Source organism: Ranitomeya imitator, chromosome 4 (assembly GCF_032444005.1).
Source record: "Ranitomeya imitator isolate aRanImi1 chromosome 4, aRanImi1.pri, whole genome shotgun sequence".
In the NCBI taxonomy this organism is placed as follows: domain Eukaryota; kingdom Metazoa; phylum Chordata; class Amphibia; order Anura; family Dendrobatidae; genus Ranitomeya; species Ranitomeya imitator.
In genome coordinates, this window is record NC_091285.1 from 192,848,620 (window position 1) to 192,874,686 (window position 26,067).

Genomic DNA, 26,067 nt, shown 5'->3' on the forward strand with positions numbered 1-26,067 from the left:
GTCCCATTAACGCAATGGGAACCTAGCCTTAGTAATGTTGCTTTGCAGTTCTGGGGACCTGGGTCCAAATCCCATCAAGGATAACAAACATCTGCAAACATCTGCAAGGTGTTTGTATGTTCTCCCTGTGTTTGCATGGGTTTCCTCCGGGTACTCCGGTTTCCTGACACACCCCAAAGACATACTGATAGGGAATCTAGATGGTGAGCCCAAATGGGGAGGAATATGATGACACTATAGAAGCAATGCATAATAAATAAATTAAACTGTATCCCTTTCCAAGACCAATCCAATATTTTCATATTATTTATTCATTTAATTATTTTTATGGCAATGGTAGAAGTCAAAGCGTTCACAGAGTGCTAGAAGTAATATCCATACACAATCATTTGTGCAGCAGTTCATATTCCAGGTATTCTGCCAATATTATTCTCATACATACGTATACTGGATGTTCTCAGAAGAGGACATATGAGAGATTATGCAGTGATTACAGACATTGGCAGACATTTTCCTTCCCTTTCCCCAGTATTTCTATTGAGAAACATTGAAGTCAATCTCTTCACAGCATGAAGTGGTTTGAAAACTGGATTGTGTTTCGATTGTTTTAAACTGTGTAGTATGAAGTTGAGATAGACTTTAGGATTAGAGTCCCATTACATAAATACATCACAAATCAGTGGTGTCTAGAGTTGTTTTAGTGATCTTTAGCTGTCTAGAGCTGTAGGTAACGTTTTCTCTTTCATTAAGAGCAGCCGCCAAAGGTTCTTCCCAATTTCCACTATCTTTAGAGAAACTTGTATCGTCTTTGATGTCCTGCAAAAAGAAGAAAAAAACGTTGAGGATCCCATGTACATAAAACATAGCACTTACAGATATTTCAGATTGCCAATGTAAAGGGTAAAACTCATAAAGGGATTTTTCTTGATGGAGCCATGCTTTCTTGGAGCAGCCATGCTGAACTTGGATGACCTCTGGAGCGTGGGAAAATGAACTGGCATTTTCCCACGCTCGAGAGTTCAGCACAGGTCAGGTTTTGAGGGAGCGCAGCTTCATTGATGGCACCACTTGTCAATGAAGCTCCGCTCCCAGCATCTCTTCATTCCCCAATAGTTTTCATCCAGGGCGGTCGCATCTTGGAACCATCCTGGTTAAAAACTGTATATATCCCTGATATGGATTACGGCGTGGAACAAAACGATGGACAGGTATGATATATTGTTGGTTTATTATTTTATTTTTATTACAGGAGATCGAGGGCATTGCATGGATTAGGAGTAACTGTTGTGAATTCTAGTTTTGGGTTCCCTCCAGTGGTTGTAGGTGGGAATGCAGTTGTCTCTGAGTCGCAGTCCTGGCCAGGTGTATCTGCTGATTACAATTCTGACTGGGATATTTAGGTGTGCAGAATTCATTAGCCCTTGCCAGTTGTCAATGTTCCTTGTGAAGTGTTGGATCACTTTCTGGCTTCTCCTGCTAGCTGCCAAATTCAGCAAAGATAATTGTTTGTTTTTTTGTGTCTGTGGCACACTGCTGTGTGCTTGTTTTTGTTTGTATTCCTGCTCTGATTGTAGGATTCGCTGGAGTTGAAGATATACGCTCCTACATCTTTAGTTAGATGTCGGAAGTTTTTGTATATTCTGCTGTGGATATTTTTGAAAGGTTTTAATACTGACCGCACAGAACTCTGTCCTATCCTGTTCTATTTAGCTAGAGTGGCCTCCTGTGCTAAATCCTGTTTTTCTGCCTGTGTATGTTTTTTCCTCTCCGACTCACCGCCAATATTTGTGGGGGGCTGTCTATCCTTTGGGGATCTGCTCTGAGGCAAGATAGTATTCCTATTTCCATCTTTAGGGGTATTTAGTCCACCGGCTGTGACGAGGTGTTTAGGATTGTTAGGTACACTCCACAGCTACTTCTGGTTGCGGTGTTAAGTTCAGGATTGCGGTCAGTATAGTGACCACCTTCTCCAGTGAAAGTTCTCATGCTGCTCCAAGGTCACCGGATCATAACAGTACAACTGGCCAACAATGAGTTAAATGCATCTCAGAAGAAGGGAAGAAAGGTCTTGAGCCATTTTTTTTTCTCCAGTCTGTTTTGTGTTCTCTTCCTTCTTAATATCTGGGTGGCTGAGGAGCCTGGTGCAAGCATGAATGTTCAGGAATTAGCTTCTCGTGTAGACCAGCTTGCTGCTAGGGTGCAGGGTATTTCTGATTATATTGTTCAGACTCCTGCTTTAGAACCGAAGATTCCTACTCCTGATTTGTTTTCTGGTGACAGGTCCAAATTTTTGAGTTTTAAAAACAACTGTAAACTGTTTTTTGCTCTGAGACCTCGATCCTCTGGTGATTCCATTCAGCAGGTAAAAATCGTAATCTCCCTGCTGCGTGGCGACCCGCAGGATTGGGCGTTTTCCCTGGAATCTGGGAATCCGGCTTTGCTTAATATTGACTCCTTTTTTCAGGCTTTGGGATTATTATATGATGAACTTAATTCAGTGGATCAAGCTGAGAAGACCTTGTTGGCCCTGTCTCAGGGTCAAGAGGCAGCAGAATTGTATTGTCAGAAATTCAGAAAATGGTCTGTGTTGACTAAATGGAATAATGATGCTTTGGCGGCAATTTTCAGAAGGGGGCTTTCTGAATCCGTTAAAGATGTTATGGTGGGGTTTCCCACGCGTTCCGGGCTGAGTGATTCTATGTCTCTGGCCATTCAGATTGACCGGTGCTTGCGGGAGGCAAGAACTGTGCGCGCTGTGGCGTTATCCTCAGAGCAAATTCCTGAGCCTATGCAGTGTGATAGAATTCTGTCTAGAACGGAACGACAAGGTTTCAGACGTCAAAATAGGTTGTGTTATTATTGTGGCGACGCTTCTCCTGTCATTTCTGTCTGCCCTAAGCGGACAAAGAGGATCGCCAGTTCAATTACCATCAGTACTGTACAATCTAAATTTTTGTTATCTGTGTCCTTGATCTGCTCATTGTCATCATTTTCTGTCATGGCGTTTGTGGATTCAGGCGCCGCCTTGAATTTAATGGACTTTGAGTTTAACAAGCGTTGTGGTTTTCCCTTGAACCTTATTCCTTTAAGGGGCATTGATGCTACACCCTTGGCTAAAAATAAGCCCCAGTTTTGGACACAGGTGACCATGCGCATGGCACCAGCCCATCAGGAAGATTGTCGATTACTGGTGTTGCATAACTTGCATGATTCTATCGTGCTGGGTTTTCCGTGGTTGCAGGTACATAATCCTGTGTTGGATTGGAAGTCCATGTCTGTGACTAGTTGGGGTTGTCAGGGGGTTCATAATGATGTTCCTTTGATGTCAATCTCCTCTTCTTCCTCTTCTGAAATTCCAGAGTTTTTGTCTGATTTTCATGATGTATTCGATGAGCCCAAGTCCAGTTTCCTTCCACCACACAGGGACTGCGATTGTGCTATTGACTTGATTACAGGCTGTAAGTTTCCTAAGGGTCGACTTTTCAACCTGTCTGTGCCTGAACATACCGCCATGCGGAGCTATATTAAGGAGTCTTTGGAGAAAGGGCATATTCAATCATCTTCTTCACCGTTGGGAGCGGGGTTCTTTTTTGTTGCTAAAAAAGATGGTTCCTTGAGACCCTGTATAGATTATCGCCTCTTGAGTAAGATCACGGTCAAGTTTTAATACCCTTTACCTTTGCTTTCCGATTTGTTTGCTAGGATTAAGGGAGCTAGTTGGCTTACGAAGATTGACCTTCGAGGGGCATATAATCTTGTTCGTATTAAGCAGGGTGATGAATGGAAAACTGCGTTTAACACGCCCGAAGGCCATTTTGAATACCTTGTGATGCCATTCGGACTCTCTAATGCTCCATCTGTTTTTCAGTCCTTCATGCATGATATCTTCCGGACTTATCTTGATAAATTCTTGATGGTATATTTGGACGATATTTAGATTTTTCCGATGATTGGGAGTCTCATGTGCAACAGGTCAGGATGGTATTTCAGATCCTCTGTGACAATGCTTTGTTTGTGAAAGGGTCTAAGTGTCTCTTTGGGGTGCACAAGGTTTCCATTTTGGGCTTTATTTTTTCTCCCTCGTCTATAGAGATGGATCCGGTTAAGGTTCAGGCCATTCATGATTGGATTCAGCCCACATCCGTGAAGAGCCTTCAGAAATTTTTGGGTTTTGCAAATTTTTATCGCCGTTTCATTGCTAATTTTTCCAGCGTGGTTAAACCCTTGACCGATTTGACGAAGAAAGGCGCTGATGTGGCGAATTGGGCCTCTGCGGCTGTCTCTGCCTTTCAGGAGCTTAAACGTCGATTTACTTCTGCTCCGGTGTTGCGCCAACCGGATGTTTCTCTTCCGTTTCAGGTTGAGGTTGACGCTTCTGAGATTGGGGCAGGGGCCGTTTTGTCTCAGAGGGATCCTGTTGGTTCCTTAATGAAACCGTGTGCCTTCTTTTCCCGTAAGTTTTCGCCTGCTGAACGCAATTATGATGTCGGCAATCGGGAGTTGTTGGCTATGAAGTGGGCGTTTGAGGAGTGGCGACATTGGCTTGAGGGAGCTAAGCACCAAATTGTGGTCTTGACTGATCATAAGAATTTGATTTACCTCGAGTCTGCTAAATGGCTGAATCCTAGACAGGCTCGATGGTCCTTGTTTTTTTCCCGTTTTGATTTTGTGGTCTTGTACCTTCCGGGTTCTAAGAATATTAAGGCTGATGCCCTCTCTAGGAGTTTTTTGCCTGATTCTCCTGAGGTCTTAGAGCCGGTCGGTATTCTGAAAGAGGGGGTGGTCCTTTCTGCCATTTTCCCTGATTTACGACGGGTTCTTCAGGAATTTCAGGCTGACTAACCTGACCGCTGTCCTGTGGGGAAACTGTTTGTTCCTGACAGATGGACTAGTAGAGTGATTTCTGAGGTTCACTGTTCCGTGTTGGCCGGTCATCCTGGCATTTTTGGTACCAGAGATTTGGTTGGTAGGTCCTTTTGGTGGCCTTCATTGTCACGTGATGTGCGTTCTTTTGTGCAGTCCTGTGGGACTTGTGCGCGAGCCAAGCCTTGTTGTTCCCGTGCCAGTGGGTTGCTTTTGCCATTGCCAGTCCCTGAAAGGCCCTGGACACATATTTCAATGGATTTTATTTCTGATCTTCCGGTCTCCCAGAAGATGTCTGTTATCTGGGTTGTTTGTGACCGGTTCTCTAAGATGGTTCATTTGGTGCCTTTGCCTAAATTGCCTTCCTCTTCAGATTTGGTTCCGTTGTTTTTTCAGCATGTGGTTCGTTTGCATGGTATTCCGGAGAATATTGTGTCCGACAGAGGTTCCCAATTTGTTTCTAGGTTTTGGCGGGTCTTTTGTGCTAGGCTGGGCATTGATTTGTCTTTTTCTTCTGCATTTCATCCTCAGACAAATGGCCAGACCGAGCGAACTAATCAGACTTTGGAGACTTATTTGAGATGCTTTGTGTCTGCTGATCAGGATGATTGGGTGGCTTTCTTGCCATTGGCCGAGTTTGCCCTTAATAATCGGGCTAGTTCGGCTACCTTGGTTTCGCCTTTCTTTTGTAATTTTGGTTTTCATCCTCGTTTTTCTTCTGGGCAGGTTGAGCCTTCTGACTGTCCTGGTGTGGATTCTGTGGTGGACAGGTTGCAGCAGATTTGGGCTCATGTGGTGGACAATTTGGTGTTGTCTCAAGAGGAGGCTCAACGTTTTGCTAATCGTCGTCGGTGTGTTGGTTCCCGGCTTTGGGTTGGGGATCTGGTCTGGTTGTCTTCCCGTCATGTTCCTATGAAGGTTTCTTCTCCTAAGTTTAAGCCTCGGTTTATTGGTCCTTATAGGATTTCTGAGATTATTAATCCGGTGTCTTTTCGACTGGCGCTTCCGGCCTCTTTTGCTATCCATAATGTCTTCCATAGATCTTTGTTGCGGAAATATGTGGAGCCCGTTGTTCCCTCTCTTGATCCTCCGGCCCCTGTGTTGGTTGATGGGGAGTTGGAATATGTTCTTGAGAAGATTTTGGATTCCCATTTTTCGAGGCGGAAGCTTCAGTACCTGGTCAAATGGAAGGGTTATGGCCAGGAGGATAATTCTTGGGTTTTTGCCTCTGATGTCCATGCTGCTGATTTGGTCCATGCCTTTCATCTGGCTCATCCTGATCGTCCTGGGGGCCCTGGTGAGGGTTCGGTGACCCCTCCTCAAGGGGGGGGTACTGTTGTGAATTCTGCTCTTGGGTTCCCTCCAGTGGTTGTAGGTGGGAATGCAGTTGTCTCTGAGTCGCAGTCCTGGCCAGGTGTATCTGCTTAATACAATTCTGACTGGGATATTTAGGTGTGCAGGATTCATTAGCCCTTGCCAGTTGTCAATGTTCCTTGTGAAGTGTTGGATCACTTTCTGGCTTCTCCTGCTAGCTGCCAAATTCAGCAAAGATAAGTGTTTGTTTTTTTGTGTCTGTGGCACACTGCTGTGTGCTTGTTTTTGTTTGTATTCCTGCTCTGATTGTAGGATTCGCTGGAGTTGCAGATATACGCTCCTACATCTTTAGTTAGATGTCGGAAGTTTTTGTATATTCTGCTGTGGATATTTTTGAAGGGTTTTAATACTGACCGCACAGAACTCTGTCCTATCCTGTCCTATTTAGCTAGAGTGGCCTCCTGTGCTAAATCCTGTTTTTCTGCCTGTGTATGTTTTTTCCTCTCCGACTCACCGCCAATATTTGTGGGGGGCTGTCTATCCTTTGGGGATCTGCTCTGAGGCAAGATAGTATTCCTATTTCCATCTTTAGGGGTATTTAGTCCTCCGGCTGTGACGAGGTGTCTAGGATTATTAGGTACACTCCACAGCTACTTCTAGTTGCGATGTTAAGTTCAGGATTGCGGTCAGTATAGTGACCACCTTCTCCAGTGAAAGTTCTCATGCTGCTCCAAGGTCACCGGATCATAACAAGTAACAATAAAATGGTCAAACTGTGTTGTGTTTTATTTCATTAAAATACTTTATTCTGGCTGTGTCTTTATTTAACATGTACCAACTATAGGATTAGCAATGGATAGGTGTCTTATTGACACCTCTCCATTACTAAGTCGGGCTTGATGTCAACTTTCAATACAAAGGTGACATCAACCCCCCAACTATTACCCCAGTTGCTGCCGCTACAGGGCAAGTGGGAAGAGCATGGCTAAGTGCCAGAATTGGCGCATCTTAGATATGTGCCATTTCTGTGGTGGCTGAGTGCTGATGCTTTTAGCCATGGCCCCTTACTAGGCTATTAATATCAGCCCGCAGCTGTCTGCATAGCCTTTGCTGATTATTAATTATGGGGGAACCCTACGTCATTTTTTGGGGGGGTCCCCCATGTTAATACCCAGTAAATGCTAAGTATACAGCTGTGAGCTGATATTAATTGCCTGGGAAGCTCCATGGGTATTACTCCTTTCCCAGGCTATAAACATCTGCCCCCAGTCGCTGGCTTTCCCTCTGCTGGTTTTGAAAATTGCATGGGAGCCCATGCCATTTTCTTCCAATAAATAATCATTTATTAATTAAATACATGTCCAGTAATTTGCACACACACTGTACTAATTGTATGTGTCACTGACATCTATATATCTACGTATTCTATATGTATTTACTGTGTGTAATCCATCTCTTTTATGGTGAGATATTTATAGCTGTTTTCTCAAGTACACTATGTTGACCTGAAGCTTAAGTACTCACACTCATTTCATGGGGCATATCTTTCAATACTATTTAATAATTGGGCAGCACGGTGGCTCAGTGGTTAGCACTTTGCTTCACAGCGCTGGAGTCCTGGATTCAAATCCCACCAAAGACAACATCTGCAAGGAGTTTGTATTTTTTCCCCATGTTTGGGTTTCCTATGGGTTTTCTGGTTTCCCCCCCCCCACCCCAAGGACATACTGATTGGGAATTTAGATTGTGAGTCCCAATGAGAGATGATTATGTAAAGTGCTGCTGAATATGATGGTGCTATGTAAGCAAAGCATAATAAATAATTCTTAGACAGTGCAAAACCTACACCTAAACCTAAAATGCGCCATATGTATCATAGTAATTAATGCAGTTTGATAAATCTGGCATATTTTTAGTCCATCTAAGTTTACATAATTTCTTACTTGGCTTACTTGCACCAGAAATTTGCACCAAATTTTGGGCCATTTTATGGTACATTGTCGCAAATTGCTAATACATCTACTGTATTGCTGTTTATGCGCTATTAATAGATAAAAAGCATGTCCAACATGGGACAGGCCTTAATTACCGTAATAGGCTGTGAGGTAAAAAAAAGTAAAAAGTATATCTCCCAGATTGACACTAATATGCCATAGTCAGCACTGCATTCACTGCTAGTATCAAACTTTGGCAGGGGCGTCATGTTACACTTTTTTGCTGACTAAAGAGGAGTAGCTCCAGTCCATGAATTGAGAACAATTGTTCCTATTTTTCTCTGTTAAAGGGAACTTGTCACCCCCAAAATCAAAGCTGAGCTAAGCCCACCAGCATCAGGGGCTTATCTACAGCATTCTGGAATGCTGTAGATAAGCCCCCGATGTATCCTGAAAGATGCGGTCTGGTCCGGGGCCTCCCATCTTCATAGGATGATGTCCTCTTCTGGTCTTCACGCTGTTGCTCCGGCGCAGGCATACTTTGTCTGCCCTGTTGAGGGCAGAGCAAAGTACTGCAGTGTGCAGGTGCCGGGCCTCTCTGACCTTTCCTGGTGCCTGCGCACTGCAGTACTTTGCTCTGCCCTCAACATCTTTTAGGATACATCGGGGGCTTATCTACAGCATTCCAGAATGCTGGTGGGCTTAGCTCATCTTCGATTTTGGGGATGACAGGTTCCCTTTAAATGAGGCAATTAAAGGGGTTAACCAGTACTTTATATTGATGGCGTATTCTTAGGATAGGTCATCAATATAAGATCAATGGGGCATGACACCTGGCACCCTTGCTGATCATTTGTTCCCAGCGCCGGCAGTGGATGGATGTGCTCCTTACAGAGTGGAACTACACAGCTTCGTTAACTATACAGTGGCCACAATGGTGAACTGTAGATCTATCCAGATGCAAATGAATAAGTGTGAAACTGCAGTATCTAGTTGCGGCCACTATACAGTTGACGGAACTGTGTAGATCAGCTCCACAACTGAGCACATCCGGCTGCCACCAGCACTGGAACTAACAGCTGATCGGCGGGGATGCCAGGTGATGAACCCCCACTGATCTGATATGGACAACCTATCCTAAGGATAGGCCATCAATGTACGTCCTAGACCCTCACCTAAGTTGTTCAGTTCTGAATAACCTCCTTAATAACTATAAAATAATACTCATCATGATTATAGGAAGTCTAATGTATAGACATAAAATAGAAAGTAAAGTAGATAATAATTGGGTGTTTTAATATATCATGTGACTCACCTGATTTTTCTGTTCAAGTATATTTGCATAACCAGAATTAACGCTGTAAAACAGATTATATAGTGTGACAACATTGTTCACATACGATAATAGATATCAATAATCTTTTATGGGTCCAAAAATCTATACAAACTAATAATAGGCTCCAACATTCCCCTAACCAATAAGGAACAATTAAGCACAAACATTAGTGTTTTCTTACATTCACATTTTTAAATAAGAACAAGGGCAAAATGTTATTACAAAATTAATTACATTTTTCTAAAGAAAAGCAGGTTAGTGGAAAATCCCACTAAACAATTTACATTGTATAGTACATAAAAGTATGCTAATTATACTTTCTACACTTACATTCAATAAATATGAGAAAATTCCATTTGCAGGGAAATTAATCTCTCTTGGTAGGAACATTCCATTTAAATACCTTTAAAGGGACCCTGTCACCAGGAAGATGTATCTCAATCATGAGGCACCATGTTCTAAAGCAGGAAGAGCCGAGCAGATTGATATATAGCGTTGTGAGAAAAAATTCAGCATATCCTGTATTTTAATCATTTAATCCTTTGCTCTTTCTGGGATTTTCAACCTAGTAGGCGGTCTAAAATTTTTTTTAAAATATTAAAAGAAATATACCGTATATACTCGAGTATAAGCCAACCCGAGTATAAGCTAAGACCCTTAATTTTGCCACAAAAAACTGGGAAAACTTATTGACTCGAGTATAAGCCTAGGGTGGAAAATGCAGCAGCTACTGATAAATTTCAAAAATAAAAATAGATACCAATCAAAGTAAAATTAATTGAGACATCAGTAGGTTAAGTGTTTTTGAATATCCATATTGAATCAGGAGCCCCAAATAATGCTGTATAAAAGGTTAATGATGGCCCCATAAGATGCTCCATAGAATATTATGCCCCATATAATGCTGCACAAAGGTTGATGGCCCCATAAGATGCTCCATAGAATAATGTGCCCCGTATGCTGCTGCTGCTGTGATTAAAAAAAAAAATGTAAAGTAATGAATATGCACTCCACGCCTATGGGAGTGGAGTTGCGTCCATATTCATTACTTTAATGAGCGGTACCATGTGACCGCTGAATATAGGAAGAGCTGCGGACGCCGGAGACCATCAGAGAAGCAGGGAAGTGCACAGACCGCGCCGGGAGCAGGTGAGTATGATGTGACAGCCGCCACTTCTGCCGCTCCCCCTCCCCTGCTGACCCCCTGGGACAAGGACCCGAGTGCAAGCCGAGAGGTTACACTCGAGTGAGTTACACTCGAGTATATACGGTATATATATATATATATACAGTATATACACACTGCTCAAAAAAATAAAGGGAACACTTAACAGAATATAACTCCAAGTAAATCAAACTTCTGTTAAATCAAACTGTCCACTTAGGAAGCAACACTGTTTGACAATCAATTTCACATGCCATTGTGCAAATGGAATAGACAACAGATGGAAATTATTGGCAATTATCAAGACACATATTTCAGTACCAATGCTTTCTGGCTGATATTTTGATCAATTTTGAATGTTGGTTGTGCTTTCACACTCATGGTAGCATGAGTTAGACTCTACAACCCACACAAGTGGCTCAGGTAGTGCAGCTCATCCCGGATGGCCTGTGGCAAGAAGGTTTACTGTGTCTGTCAGCGTAGTGTCCAGAGGCTGGAGGCGCTACCAGGAGGCAGACCAGTAGACCAGGAGATGTGGAGGGGGGGGCCATAGGAGGGCGACAACCCAGCAGCAGGATCACTACCTCAGCCTTTGTGCAAGGAGGAACAGGAGGAACACTGCCAGAGCCCTGCAAAATTACCTCCAGGAGGCCACAAATGTGCATGTGGCTACACAAACGGTTAGAAACCGACTCCATGAGGATGGTCTGAGTGCCCAACGTCCAAAGATGGGGGTTGTGCTCACAGCCCAACACCATGCAGGACGCTTGGCATTTGCCACAGTACACCAGAATTGGCAAATTTGCCACTGGCGCCCTGTGCTCTTCACAGATGAAAGCAGGTTCACACTGAGCACATGTGACAGACGTGACAGAGTCTGGAGATGCCGTGGAGAGCGATCTGCCGCCTGCAACATCCTTCAGCATGACCGGTTTGGCAGTGGGCCAGTATTGGTGTGGGGTGGCATTTCTTTGGAGGGCCGCACAGCCCTCCATGTGCTCACCAGAGGTAGCCTGACTGCCATTAGGTACCAAGATGAGATCCTCAGACCACTTGTGAGACCACATGCTGGTGCGGTTGGCCCTTGCTTCCTCCTAAAGCAGGACAATGGCTGGAGTGTGTCAGCAGTTCCTACAAGATGAAGGCATTGAAGCTATGGACTGGCCCACTCGTTCCCCAGACCTGAATCCGATTGAACACATCTGAGACATCATGTCTCGCATCATCCACCAACCACAGACTGTCCAGGAGTTGGCGGATGCTTTAGTCCAGATCTGGGAGAAGATCCCTCAGGAGACCATCCGCCGCCTCATTGGGAGCATGCCCAGGCATTGTAGGGAGGTCTTACAGGCACATGGAGGCAACAAACACACAAATGAACATCAGTTCCTTGTCTTGAGGCATTTCCACTGAAGTTGGATCAGCCTGTAATTTGATTTTTCCACTTTGATTTTGAGTAACATTCCAAATCCAGACCTCCATGGGATATTCATTTTGATTTACATTGATCATTTTTATGTTTTACTGTTCTCAACACATTCCACTATGTAATGAATAAAGATTTGCAACTGAAATATTTCTTTCAGTGATATCTAGGATGTGGTATTTTAGTGTTCCCTTTATTTTTTTGAGCAGTATATATATATATATATATATATATATATATATATATATCACTCCCTTTTTGCCCCATTCAAAATAAAACAATAAAAAAGCAAATATACACATATTTGGTATCGCTTCGTTCAGAATCACCCTATATATCAATTTAAAGAAAGAATTAACCTGATGGCGTAACAAGAGAAAAAAGTAAAAAAGCCCAAATTATGATTTTTTGGGTCACCGCAACATTGCATTAAAATGCAATAACAGGCGATCAAAAGATCTTATTTGCACTGTGACACAACAGTCTGGGATCGCCTTTGCTGGGGTCAAAGGCCACGTGGTTTGTGCATTGAATCTGAGGCGTACAGCAGGTTTCTGAGCAAGCTGACCTCAGGTCAGATTTATTAACGTGAAAGCAACATAGAAAAACAAAACATAAAAATAAATCCTAGCCTGTCCGGCGCTAACTAAACCAACACGTTGCTATCTCAACAGCTGAGGGGGCTTCTCCCACCCAGCTAACATTACACAATTCTTGAACATAGCTCTCACTCACGTTTGTCTCACACAGACAGGCAATCTGTGTGCCCCAGGCTGACGCTGGAAACCCCCAGCTGGTCATCTTTTATTCCTGCACTTATTAACCCATTAGCACCCTGAAGATACTGAGTGGCCTAATTCACATAGGACAAACACCTGGGCGAGATATACCTGCCTCCAACTACCACACCAGCATGAGTCTTACATATCCCCCCCCCCCCTTGCTCAGATCACTCCGGTCGAGCAAGAACACTCTTGAAACAGTGCACTCGGGATAGGGCATCGGCGTTCCCCATCTGCACCCCAGGTCGGTGCTCCACCGTAAAAGAGTAAGCCTGCAGGGCAAGGAACCACCGGGTTACCCGACTATTACGGTCTTTGTGGAGGTGCATCCACTTGAGAGGGGCATGGTCTGTGACCAGCCTAAACTTCCTACCGGCCAGGTAATACTTGAGGGAGTCGAGAGCCCATTTAATGGCTAGGCACTCTTTTTCAACCACCGCATACCTCTGCTCATGTACATTCAGTTTCTGACTGAGGTAGAGGTGTTCGACTCCGTCCCTCAACTGGGAAAGTACAGCTCCGACACCAGTATCAGAGGCATCAGTTTGTACCACAAACTCGCTGCTGAAATCAGGAGTCACTAGTACGGGCTGAGAGCACAAAGCCCGTTTCAGGCTGTGGAAGGCCTCTTCAGCAGCTGAGGTCCATTTTACCATGCCGGAACCCTTCCCCTTGGTAAGATCCGTCAAGGGAGTAGCCATGGCTGCAAAATTGGGTATGAACCGGCGATAATAGCCGGCAATCCCCAGGAAAGCCTGTACTTGTTTTTTGTTCACTGGTTGTGGCCAGCCCTGAATTGCCTGTATTTTGTCGATCTGGGGTTTAACCACTCCTTGGCCAATCACGTAGCCCAAGTATCGGGCTTCTTCAAGCCCGATGTGGCATTTCTTGGGGTTTGCCGTTAAACCTGCATCTCGCAGGTCTTCAATCACCGCTTGTACCTTCTGGAGATGAGTTTCCCAGTCCATGCTGTAAATTACGATGTCATCCAGGTAGGCAGAAGCGTACTGTCTGTGAGGCCTCAAGACTCGATCCATCAATCTCTGGAACGTTGCGGGAGCTCTGTGAAGTCCAAACGGCATATAGACATACTGGAACAGACCTTCCGGTGTAGCACATGCCGTCTTCTCTCTGGCCGCCTCGGCCAGAGGAATCTGCCAGTACCCCTTTGTTAAATCCAGGGTCGTAATGTATCGGGCTTTACCAAGCCGGTCGATCAACTCATCGACCTGGGACATAGGGTACGCATCAAATTTAGAAACTGCATTCAGTTTCCTAAAGTCATTACAAAACCGGATGGAGCCATCCGGTTTAGGTATCAACACAATTGGACTGGACCAGGCGATGTGCGACTCCTCAATGACTCCTAAGTCCAACATTGCCATCACTTCTGGGAGACGGCTTCACGGCGGGCTTCCGGAATCCGGTAGGGCTTCACATGGACAGTGGCGCCAGGCTCTGTGACAATCTCATGTTTCACCAACTTAGTCCGGCCAGGTTTTTCGGAGAAAAACTGTCGGTTCTGTAACAAAAATTGCTTAACCTCAGATTTTTGTCGTTCTGAGAGAGTCTCGGCAACTTGCACCTCCGGTACGGTAGGTGAACAAACTGGACGGGGCAGATCCGCCGTTAGGGCAGAGCGGTCTTTCCAGGATTTTATCAGATTCACATGATAAATCTGTTCCGGTTTTCTCTTACCCGGCTGGTACACTTTATAGTTCACTTCACCAACTCTTTCTCGGACCTCAAATGGGCCCTGCCATTTCGCCAGAAATTTACTATTCACCGTAGGGATTAGGACCAACACCCTATCGCCGGGTGCAAATGTACGGACCTTAGCGCCTCTATCATAACTTTGCCTCTGGGCTCCCTGGGCCTGTAGCATATGGTCCCTAACAATGGGCATGACAGCGGCAATACGATCCTGCATTTGTGTTACATGGTTGATCACCATTTTAAAGGGAGTGACTTGACCTTCCCAGGTTTCTTTTGCGACGTCCAGCAGTCCCCGGGGACGACGGGCGTACAACAGTTCGAAAGGCGAAAACCCTGTGGAAGACTGGGGAATTTCCCTAATGGCAAACAGCAAATAGGGTAACAAGTAATCCCAGTTCTTCCCATCTTTGTCTATTGCCTTCCCGAGCATCTGTTTTAAGGTTTTGTTGAAGCGCTCAACCAGGCCATCTGTTTGAGGGTGATAGACAGACGTACGCAACGGGTCTATTTGTAAGAGCCTGCAGAGCTCCTTCATTACCCTCGACATAAAGGGAGTCGCCTGGACGGTGAGTATCTGTTTTGGAATTCCCACCCGACTAAACACTTGTACCGATTCCTTGGCGATCGTCTTGGTAGCTGTGTTACGCAAAAGGACGGCTTCCGGGTAACGAGTGGCATAGTCCACGATGACGAGGATATGTTGGTGCCCACGTGCAGATCGGGGAAGGGGCCCAACCAAATCCATCCCAATTCTCTCAGAAGGGACCCCAATGATAGGAAGGGGTACCAAAGGGCTACGGAACCGAGATTTAGGGGCCACGATTTGGCACTCTGGACAGGACTCACAATAGTTACGCACATCATAATGTATTCCAGGCCACACAAAACAATGCAATATCCTTTCTGTGGTTTTCTGTACCCCCAGATGTCCCCCCATTATATGTCCATGGGCCAAATCCAGTACCTTCCGCCGATAAGGTTTGGGTACCACTAACCGTTGCACTGTGTCTTCCCCTTTTTTTTCTACCTGGTAGAGCAAATCATTTTCAAGAACCATATACGGGTACGCTAGCCTAGTGTCAGGTTCAACGGGTACCCCATTTATCATTTTAACATTTTTCCTAGCCGGAGTCAGGGTAGGATCTTTCATTTGCTCACTGTGGAAGTCATCCACCTGGACTCCCAAATCTGGCAGGCAGGGTGCCGGATGGCTGTCTGCCTCCGCCTCTCGCTGAGGTTCCTCAGTTTCCTCCGTTTCCCCCGCCATGACGGAGAAGGGGTACTGAAGGTTAGATTCACTAACCTCCCCAGCAACATCTTCCTGTGGGGTCTCCTCTAGGGACTCGGGACCTCCAGATGGCATGGGAGAAGATTCACGGGTACAGCTACCGTGAAGGAGCAACTGATTCTCCCACAACTGCCAGAAATAGGGAAAATCCCTGCCCAGGATTACATACTGTAACAATGTGGGAATGAGTCCCACTTTGTGCTGCACTGACCCATAGGGAGTAGAAATCCATATGACCGCTGTTAAGTACGAGCAGGTGTCACCATGCACACACGTCACAGAAAACTTGTCAGACGGACCAGATAGAAGTGCCACCAGACTAGCTTTCACCAGAGTCACCACACTTCCAGAGTCTAGTAATGCCACAACATTTTTCCCATCAACAGATAATTCACACAGGTGTTTCGCTGTATCATTTTGACCCGCATTCACACTCACTAGCTGTGTAACCAAAGACATGCGTTTTTTAGAGTCTATAACGTCGCACTGCATGGGTTCAGCAGTAACAGGACAGTTCGCAGAAACATGACCCTTCTCATGGCAGCGGAAACACCTAACAGGTCCCCTACTGAGACCACCGTCCAATACTCTTGGTCTCGGAGTGCGAGCAGTCCCGGACTCCTCCCCCACAGTTTTAAGCGATTTTCCTTCACCCGTGGTCCCTGGAACAGTCTTACCGGTTCCACGAGGAGGAAGCACAGACCGGGGGTTGGCGGTGTCGTCAGGAAGTCCTTCTGCCACGGAATAACGCTCGACCAACTCCACAAGTTGATCCGCTGTCGTGGGATTTCCTTGGCTTACCCACCTTTTCAGCGCTGGGGGTAGTACTCTCAGGTACTTGTCCAGGACAACCCGCTGGATTATTTCGGGTATTGTCAGTACCTCGGGTTGCAGCCATTTCTTTGTCAAGTAGATCAGGTCGAACATCTGAGACCGCGCCGGTTTATCTTGCTGGTATGTCCACTGATGTAACCTCTGTGCCCGGACAGCCGTCGTCACACCCAGCCGGGCCAGGATCTCAGCTTTCAGTTTCTCAAAGTCCTGAGCGACCTCCGGGTCCAAATCATGGTAAGCTTTTTGGGCCTCGCCGGAGAGAAACGGGGCAATCAAATCGGCCCATCGTGCCTTCGGCCACTTCTCTCTCAATGCCGTCCGCTCAAACGTTGTCAGGTATGCCTCAACGTCATCTTCTGCAGTCAGCTTTTGCCAGTATCGACTCACATGGATCCTTCTGGATTCTGCTTCCGGGTCAGCGTCAGGCATGCTCACCAGGCGCTGCGCCACCTGTTGGAGAAGTTGGCGGTCTGCAACCGTCATGTCCACTAACTCCTTCAGCTGTGCGGCCATCAAGCGATTAGCTTCGTGCTGTGCGGCAGTGGCCTGCTGCTGTACGGCAGTGGACTGTACTAAGGCTTTCACTACGTCTTCCATGCTGTCGCCTGTGCCACGGTGTGCCCGCATTCTCCACCACAATGTGACATAACAGTCTGGGATCGCCTTTGCTGGGGTCAAAGGCCGCGTGGTTTGTGCATTGAATCTGAGGCGTACAGCAGGTTTCTGGGCAAGCTGACCTCAGGTCAGATTTATTAACGTGAAAGCAACATAGAAAAACAAAACATAAAAATAAATCCTAGCCTGTCCGGCGCTAACTAAACCAACACGTTGCTATCTCAACAGCTGAGGGGGCTTCTCCCACCCAGCTAACATTACACAATTCTTGAACATAGCTCTCACTCACGTTTGTCTCACACAGACAGGCAATCTGTGTGCCCCAGGCTGACGCTGGAAACCCCCAGCTGGTCATCTTTTATTCCTGCACTTATTAACCCATTAGCACACTGAAGATACTGAGTGGCCTAATTCACATAGGACAAACACCTGGGCGAAATATACCTGCCTCCAACTACCAGACCAGCATGAGTCTTACAGCACCAAAATGGTGTCATTGAAAAATCAGCTCGACATGCAAAAAATAAGCCCTCAGCCAACCCGAGAGCAGGAAAAATGGAGATGCTACGGGTGTCGGAAAATGGCATACTTTTTTTTATTTAACAAACTTTGGAATTTTGTTTCATCACATAGATAAAATAGAACCTAGACGTGTTTGGTGTCTATGAACTCGAAATGAACTGGAAAATCATAATGGCTAGTCAGATTAAGCATTTAGTGAACATAATAAAAAATCAAAACAAAAAACAATTGTTTTTTGGCCATTTCACCGCACTTGGAATTTTTTCCCGTTTTCCAGTACACGATATGTTAAAACCAATGGTGTCGTCCAAGTACAACTTGTCCCACAAAAAACAAGCCCCCACATGGCTATATTGACCAAAAAATAAAAAAGTTATGGCTCTGGGAAGAAGGAGAGCAAAAAACAAAAAACGCAAAAATGAAAATAACTCAGTCATGAAGGGGTTAAATGATGAAAACACAGGATATACTGAATATATTGTCACAAAACTATATATCAATCTGCTCGTCTCTCCCAGTTCTATAACACTGTACCAGCAGATTGAACCGCTTTTTATTTAAGAAAATTTGACTTTAAAAGAATCTTTTTCATGACAAGCTCTTCATTAAAGTTACAGTGTCCTCCAACCCACGACCCTTCCACACCCAAACTTTTCTCGATCAGCTAGGATTATTCTGCTTCTGGTGTATACTCACAAATCCTTAGGGAACAATGATATACCGTAATTAAGTTTAGTATAATGTAATGCGTGAACATCAACTAAAAGCAAAGTTTCAATCTTTGGAAATATGAAAAGACATCAAGTAAAGAACAGATTGTGTCCAAAATGTTGATGGTTTGCCCATTGTCATTAATCTCATACCTGAAGCCAAAAATGACTACGGCATGTAATATTAACACAAATGCATTGTACAGAAAGAGTAAATAGGACTGTACAATTACCATCTCATTTAACAGAATTTATTGTATAAGAGCAGTTCTAAGTCTTACCTGATACTGTCACTGCTAGCACTTGACAAATCGAAGCCCAGGTCTATATCAGCATTCAGTATAGGGTTGGCTCTACAGTGAAGTGCAGGAAACAAATTATGCAATAGCTAATATACTATAACATAATACTATAAATTATTGAATTGCGGTATTTAATAAGGTCATTTTCTAATATAGCTTGATCACAACATACTTTCTGCTTGAGCACCAGTTTCCCATATTCCCCTACTTACCCGTTTCCACCATATTAGCCTTTAAGGCACCACCCCAGCATTTTTGTTATATTTTAACACTTGAGCGATGGTACTAATGTAAGTTCTCTGGCCTTAGTCTAAGGCTAGGTTCACATTGCATTAATGGGTTAACGCTATCGGACTCCGTTATATGGCGAAATTGTCCGTTAGCGCACCCATTGACGGCAATGTGCTAACGGATCCCTAGCGCATTGCTAGCGCATGCCATTTTCGGCACGCGCTAGCGATGTCCTGTTAGTTTCGGACGGACCACGGATGCTGCTTGCAGCGTCCGAGGTCCGTTCCTCGCTAGCGCAGATTGGGTATCTGTGCTAGCGGGATCGGCAAACGGGATCCCTTTTGAGACATTGCGTTAGCGCAGTCCGTAGTGCTATGCGCTAAATGGACTGCCCTAACGCAATGTGAACCTAGCCTTATACTTACCAGCCACTGTCTTCAGCTGTGCCTGATGCTGTTTCTGTCCCAATCTTTCATCTTGTGAATGCAACTTCTGACTGACCAGAAGTCAAAGGCAATGGTCACAAGCTATCAAAGTAAGTCTATGAGAGTCTCCTTTTGACTCTCATAGACTTACATTGGGAAGTGACTTCAGTATCTCTCCTGTAAAGGTGGAGAAGAGTTCTGAACACCCTCCCTGAAGACTTCTGACTGTATGGTTAATATGACCTATGGTTTTATGTGTTTTTACCTTTATGTGAGCTGCAGTTTCCCTGTATACAGGGGTGGACAGGGTTAACTGTAGGGCCAGCCAATAGTTAAGGAGAAGTGGATGAGCACCAGGGGTTGGTTCCTGTTTTTATAGTAAGTCCTGGTTGAGTTAGAGAAAATAAAGGACACCCTCAGTCAGTTCTGGTCACCATCGGGTGTGTGTGCAAAAGCAGACTTGCAAGGTAGCACATTTAGAGCAAGCAAGTAACAATGGCGGCAGTATCTTCACGTACTGTAGCACGCAAGTTGGGGCACCTACTGGTAGAGAATTTTAAGCAAGTCTCAGTGTTAGTGTTAGCCAGAACTGGATGTTTTTGTGAATAAATACATCTCTTGGCAGAAAAACGCAGCTGAAAAATACCCATGTTTTTTATGCCTTTTTATGTGTTTTTCCTGCGCTTTTTCCTGCATTTTTTAAAATCCATAGAGCTAAATAAAGATATATTATTTAAAAAAGAATTGTGATGCAATTTCCTTGTTCAATCTCTTCAGCCAGATACCCTCATTAATAATTAAATAAAGACACACACACACACACTAGCCTATGTAGGAGCATTAACATAATTAACCTACATATGCTGTAACAAAAAAGCAACTGTCAGAAATCTGCGTGAAATGCAATATCTGTTTATTATTTTAAAAAAATTAAAAATTGTGGGGGGGGGGGGCTTCCGCATAAATTTAATAACCAGCAGAGGGAAAGCCGACTGCTAATGTTAATATTCTGTGAGGGATAAAATTGTCAAATGTTACCAGGCTATTAATATCAGCTCACAGCTGTTTGCTGGCTATTTTACAGGGGAAAACCAGAAGAAAATTTACATGGGGTCCCCCTGTAAAATTGAACCAGAAAAGGCTAGGCAGACAGCTGAGGGCAGATATTAATAGCCTGGGAAGGGGACATGGATATTGGCATCCCCCCAGGTTAAAAACATCAGCTATCAGCCGCCCCAGGAATGGCACATCTTGTAGACACCTATCCATTACTAATCCTATAGTTACATGGTAAATAAAGACACAGCCAGAATAAAGTCTTTATTTGAAATAATCACACAGACTCCTTTATTTATATTACCATACTTACTGAACAATTAATCCCTGTTGCCCTCGTCTCCTGCAAACAATCAAAAAATAATAAACCAACATATACTATCCTGTCCGACGTAGTCCATTTAATACCGAGTGTCCCACGGTGATGTCACGCGTAGAACAGTTACATCGGGAGATGTGACCGCTCTACCCGGCCTCTGGCAAAACACTGATAGGAGGTAATCGCTCCTGCGGTGTATCCCTGCCGTGAGAGTTCATCAGCTCCGGTGCTCTCACTTATAGCACTACCGCTTTGTGAGAACTTTCCCACACAGTGGTGCCGTAAGTGAGAGCACCGGAGCTGATCAGCTGATGAACTCTGGTGAACTCTCAAGGCGGCTCAGTGATACACTACAGGAGGAATAATCTCTTGTCTATCGCGATTGTCTCCTGTGTATCACCGGCAGCTGGGTGAGATCAACGTGGGACACTCGGTATTAAATGGACTACAGCGGAAAGGTGAGTATATGTTGGTTTATTATTTTTGACTGTTTGCAGGAGACACGGGCATCGGGGATTAGGCATTCGGTGAGTATGTATTTTGTATGTGAATATGTAAATGTTTTCTTTTTTTTTTTTAAATTGAACACAGGTGCTGGATGATGAAACTATTCTCCCATCAACGGCTCATGCTGTCTCTGTTATATGTGACAAAAGACTTAGCCGGATGAGAGTAGTAGTCCCAACAGACGACGCCTGGGTACACACGTTGCATGGGTACACACACACAGACACACACAGACAGACACAGATAGACACACGCACATATTCTCGACCCACATACAGAGACACAAACACATATTCTCTGCCCACACACTTTTCCTCCTACTGACATCATTTCCCTTTGACAAATTGCAGCATTTTTAGCAGAAAATCTGGAGCAAATACACAAACCTTTTTATACCTGCATTTTTGCTGCAGATCTGACTGACTCAATTGAAGTCAGGGAGTCAAAAACGCTGCAAAAACGCAAAAAGAATTGACATGCTGCAGAAAATAAAATGCTGCAAATATGGATGGAAATTTACGGATCATGTGCATAACACTTCAGGATTGTCATTGAATTACTTTGCTTTTTTATTCCATTTAGTTTTTGGAGCATTTACGCGCGTAAAAACGCTGCAAAAAATGCATCAAAAAAGCATCCTGTGCACATAGCCTTAGTCGTAGCATAATAGATGTAATAAGCAGGTGACATATGTATAGCTGCCTTATTGTTACATCTGCTATTCTACAACTAAGGATCATTACCCTCAACACAAAACTCAAAAAACCTATAGTTAATTTGTGGCCGGAGTAGAATAGTATGTCTCCCCCAATATTATTGTCTAAATCTATAAGACAAATCTGGGAACTCCAAAATACATATTGAACAAGAGAGCAGAGTATAAACATCCCAAAGATCATATTTATAAAAAAGTAGAAATTTTATTTTGACCAATAATGTCAATTTACATAACAATACAGTAATAGTACGTATGCCCAAGCAAGGTGTGGGGGAAACGTATGGTAAGCTGAGGAGCAGAGGAGAAATACTGTACATTACATCCCTGGTGCAGCTTACGATGCATCAACATACTAAGGACTTATGAGGTGGATTCCATGATCCTATATGGCTCCATAACAAAGTGAAGTGCCACAGTGCAACCCAACATAGACAGTAACAATCATATAAACACATCATGTAGCTTACCCATAGGTATGGATGATTCTCCCTGTTCCACAAGGGGGCCGCTTGTGGAACAGGTAGAATCATCCACACTGTATATATGGGTAAGCTACATTATCAAGATTTTACGACAGCTGGTGCTGAATTTTCTCTTGGCATGATAATGACAAACTATAAATCCAGTAACATCAGAAAATTATCAAGTTTGATAAAAAGTGAAATTTGATGAAAAAGTCTAAGCTCGGGTCTAAATTTTGAGAAGTTGTGAGGTAAAACGAGTAGTGTATGTAAGTGACATTGCCTAGCTGAAGCTGAAAAATTTCTCCTGGTCAATGCCAGAGACTGGTAGAAACATAGGTGGACTGGTATAGGATCTTTTAGGGTATGTGTCCACGTTCAGGATTGCATCAGGATTTGGTCGGGATTTTACGCAGGTAAAATCTGCACCAAATCTGCACCTGAGGCCACTGGCAGGTCACCTGCGTTGTTCATGTGTTTGAGCATTGTAAGGACATGCTGCATTCTGAAAAGATGCGCCGCATGTCCGTTTCCGCGGGTCTGCCGCATGCGTCTTTTAATGCATAGTGGAGACAGGATTTCATGAAATCCCATCCACTATGCTGTAACATCTGGATGCTGTGTGTTTGACGCTGCGGCTCTACGCAGCGTGAAACACACAGCGTTTCCTGAACTTTGAAACATACCCTTACAATATCAGGCCCCATAATACAACTGCACTTTTAATGTCACACATGCATACTGATGCTGCCACAGTGCCTCCCATATAGACAATATCAAGGGTATATTGCCTCCGATAGTGCTATACCCCACACAGACTTATGTTCCCAAAATATATTTCCTACACAGTATATTTTCCCCCACAGTACAATACGTCCAAAGAGTATAATGCTCCTCACAGTCCCCACCAACATAGTATGATGCCTCTAACACAGAATGACGTTCCTGCATTCTCCCCTACACAGAATGATTTCCCATGTCCACCCCCTCCGCACATTTTAATGTCCAACAGCCCTCCACACAATAGGAACCACCTTATAATACCCCCCACACTCACCATGGCACCTTTCCTTTTGCCCCATACAGTATTATTTTCCAAACAGTGCCCCCCAAACAGTATGATGTCTCCACAGTTCCCCAAATAGTATGATTCCCCTCACAGGTCTCCATCACAGAATGATGTCCATTTAGTGGCGCATGACAACATTATGCCCCACATGCACACAGTAGACATTCCCATTAGTGGACCCCACACAAGCATTCCACTTGGCTGTGTGTCCTGTCACTTCCCTGGTCTTTGTAGGTCCTTTAGTCTATCCCCATACAGCATGATGCCACACCAATCATTAAGATGTCCCGACAGTGTTCCCCATATAGTAGGATGTCCCTAAAACATACCCTTACTCAGTATAATGCCCACCATAGTATGACCCTCCAACACACAGTCTGATGCACCCCAACCTATTCTATGCCCCCCACAGTGCCCCTGCACTCACAGTATGATATTCTCACGCCTTCCACACAATATGATACCCCAAAAGTATGTCCCACATAGTATGATACCCCTCTGTGACACCACACATAGTATGATGCCCTGCAGTCTCTCACACCACATATTATGATGCCCCCACAGTGCCTTCCCCATATAGTACTATGTCCCTCACAAATACAGGATGAAGCCCCCACAGCAGCACCCACACAGCCACACAAACACCCCACTTGCTTATGTATCCTGTCACTTTCCAGCTCCTTTGCTATCGAGCTGGTCTCTGATGCCCGGTCATGTGTCCTGAAAATGTTATGTCACAACAAGGTCCATGAAGGTCCTGCAGTCTATATCCAGACAGAATAATGGAGCAATCATCTCACTGCTCTTTTGTTCAGCATTATACTCAACTGTCTCTGTGTCCTGAAGACATAAATACCAATGAAATTATGACATAACTTAACCTTCCATGACAGCAGGACTGCCCCCCATATTCGGGAATGTCCAACTGGATCTGTGATTGTTGAGACTATGCTTTAAGTGGTAATCAAAAGAAAAATATGTAGCACCATAACATGTATGTAACATTAATAATGAAGCATTTTACTGACAAATGCTATGTTATATCCTTTAAAAATATAATAAATCTGCTGGCATTTGCAACCCACTACCTCTGAAATTTATAGTAAGCAATTAAAGGTCTTCACATTACTGTTGATGATCTCAGCTAAGGCAACTAAAGTGTCTGTAACTGCATTAGAGAGCATGTAACAAAAAACATCTCGGCAGAAATGTGAGACTTGACAAGATTATGAAATCTGTATGCAATCTGCAATTTACATTTCTAATATACTAAGAGCCTTTAGGAAAGATTTGATGTTTCTTCACAGATAGCTAACACTTGTATACATTTAGGCTTACTCACCCTTCAGCATTAAATTTATTGGTCCCAGGTATGGCTTCTACTCCTTGTGTAATTTCCCCAGGTAAGGCCTTTGCTGCTTTAGAAGCACTAATAGCTCGTATCTTTCGTGAGTGGCTGTTAAATTAAAAAAAAGGATAATTTTTTTTAAGTTTTTTTTCTCGCTATATGATGCCGCCCTATTTAAGTGCTCTATTTGCACAAAAAATCACAAAGGTATGACTGAATATTCAACTTCATTTATATATTTTTGGGATAAATCTGCTTTCAATTCTAAATGTTATGTAAGGTATAAATAAAAAGTGAATAAAGGTAGAAAAAAAATGTTGTTTTACTCCAGAACACCAATAATTCTAGAATCCAAAAGTTCAAGAGTGCTTAAACCCGTAGATAATTCTGTTATTAAGCTATCTGAATAATGAAATACACAAGGCCCAATTCATTATTGCATTTGTGCCTGTTTTTTGTCGAGTCTTTTGCATTTTTTGCATTTTTTTTCACCAAATAGTTCTTTCCATTTGCACTTGTTTTGTTTTTTGCTTAGATTGCCACTGTGGGCAACATTTAGGTTTTCCAGATGTTTTCTCCTCCTTCATCATTTGCGACTTTTCAAAAAGATGCAAAATTTGTCACAAATGTACTCTAGTTCCCCCCTCCCAGCCCACGTAGTGATTCTATGTATGAAAACTTTTTGCATTACTTGACAAATGTGTGACTTTTTAAGTTAAAAAGTCACAAAACCGTTAAAGATAGAAAGTAAAACCATTTTTAACTGTGCAAAAATCGTGACACTCATATGCCAATTTTACAAACTTGAAGCCAAAAATATCAGCGAATATCAAAAGGTTAAAAAAAAAGTGACTTAAAATAAACCTCAAATGGTGAATCAGGCCCATAATTTTCATACACCCAGAACCTTCTGCTTTGTGCTTCGACCAGTTGTTTGTTTTTTTTGTTTTTGGGCATCACTGTCACAAATGGTTTTCCCCAGTATATATATATATATATATATATATATATATATATATATATATATAGTGTATAAACTGGATCTACTGGATCTACTATAAATCTTTGATCTCAGAGAGTCTGATTAGTAGGATTCCTGCCAAATCCTTAAAAAGCTGTTTCTAAA

General features: G+C 43.7%; 1 protein-coding gene across 1 annotated transcript in view; it reads right to left on the minus strand.

Moving 5' to 3' along the window:
* Positions 1 to 295: 295 nt before the first annotated feature.
* Positions 296 to 26,067, minus strand: part of CDHR2 (cadherin related family member 2) — a 220,419-nt gene continuing 194,647 nt past the window's right edge. Inside the window, exons 29-32 of the mRNA XM_069764192.1 lie at positions 24,936 to 25,049; positions 18,787 to 18,858; positions 9,427 to 9,469; positions 296 to 816 (exon numbers count right to left, since the gene is read on the minus strand). Of these exons, the coding sequence (XP_069620293.1) occupies positions 670 to 816; positions 9,427 to 9,469; positions 18,787 to 18,858; positions 24,936 to 25,049 (376 nt within the window). The 3' untranslated portion in view covers positions 296 to 669. The remainder of the gene's footprint in view (positions 817 to 9,426; positions 9,470 to 18,786; positions 18,859 to 24,935; positions 25,050 to 26,067) is intronic.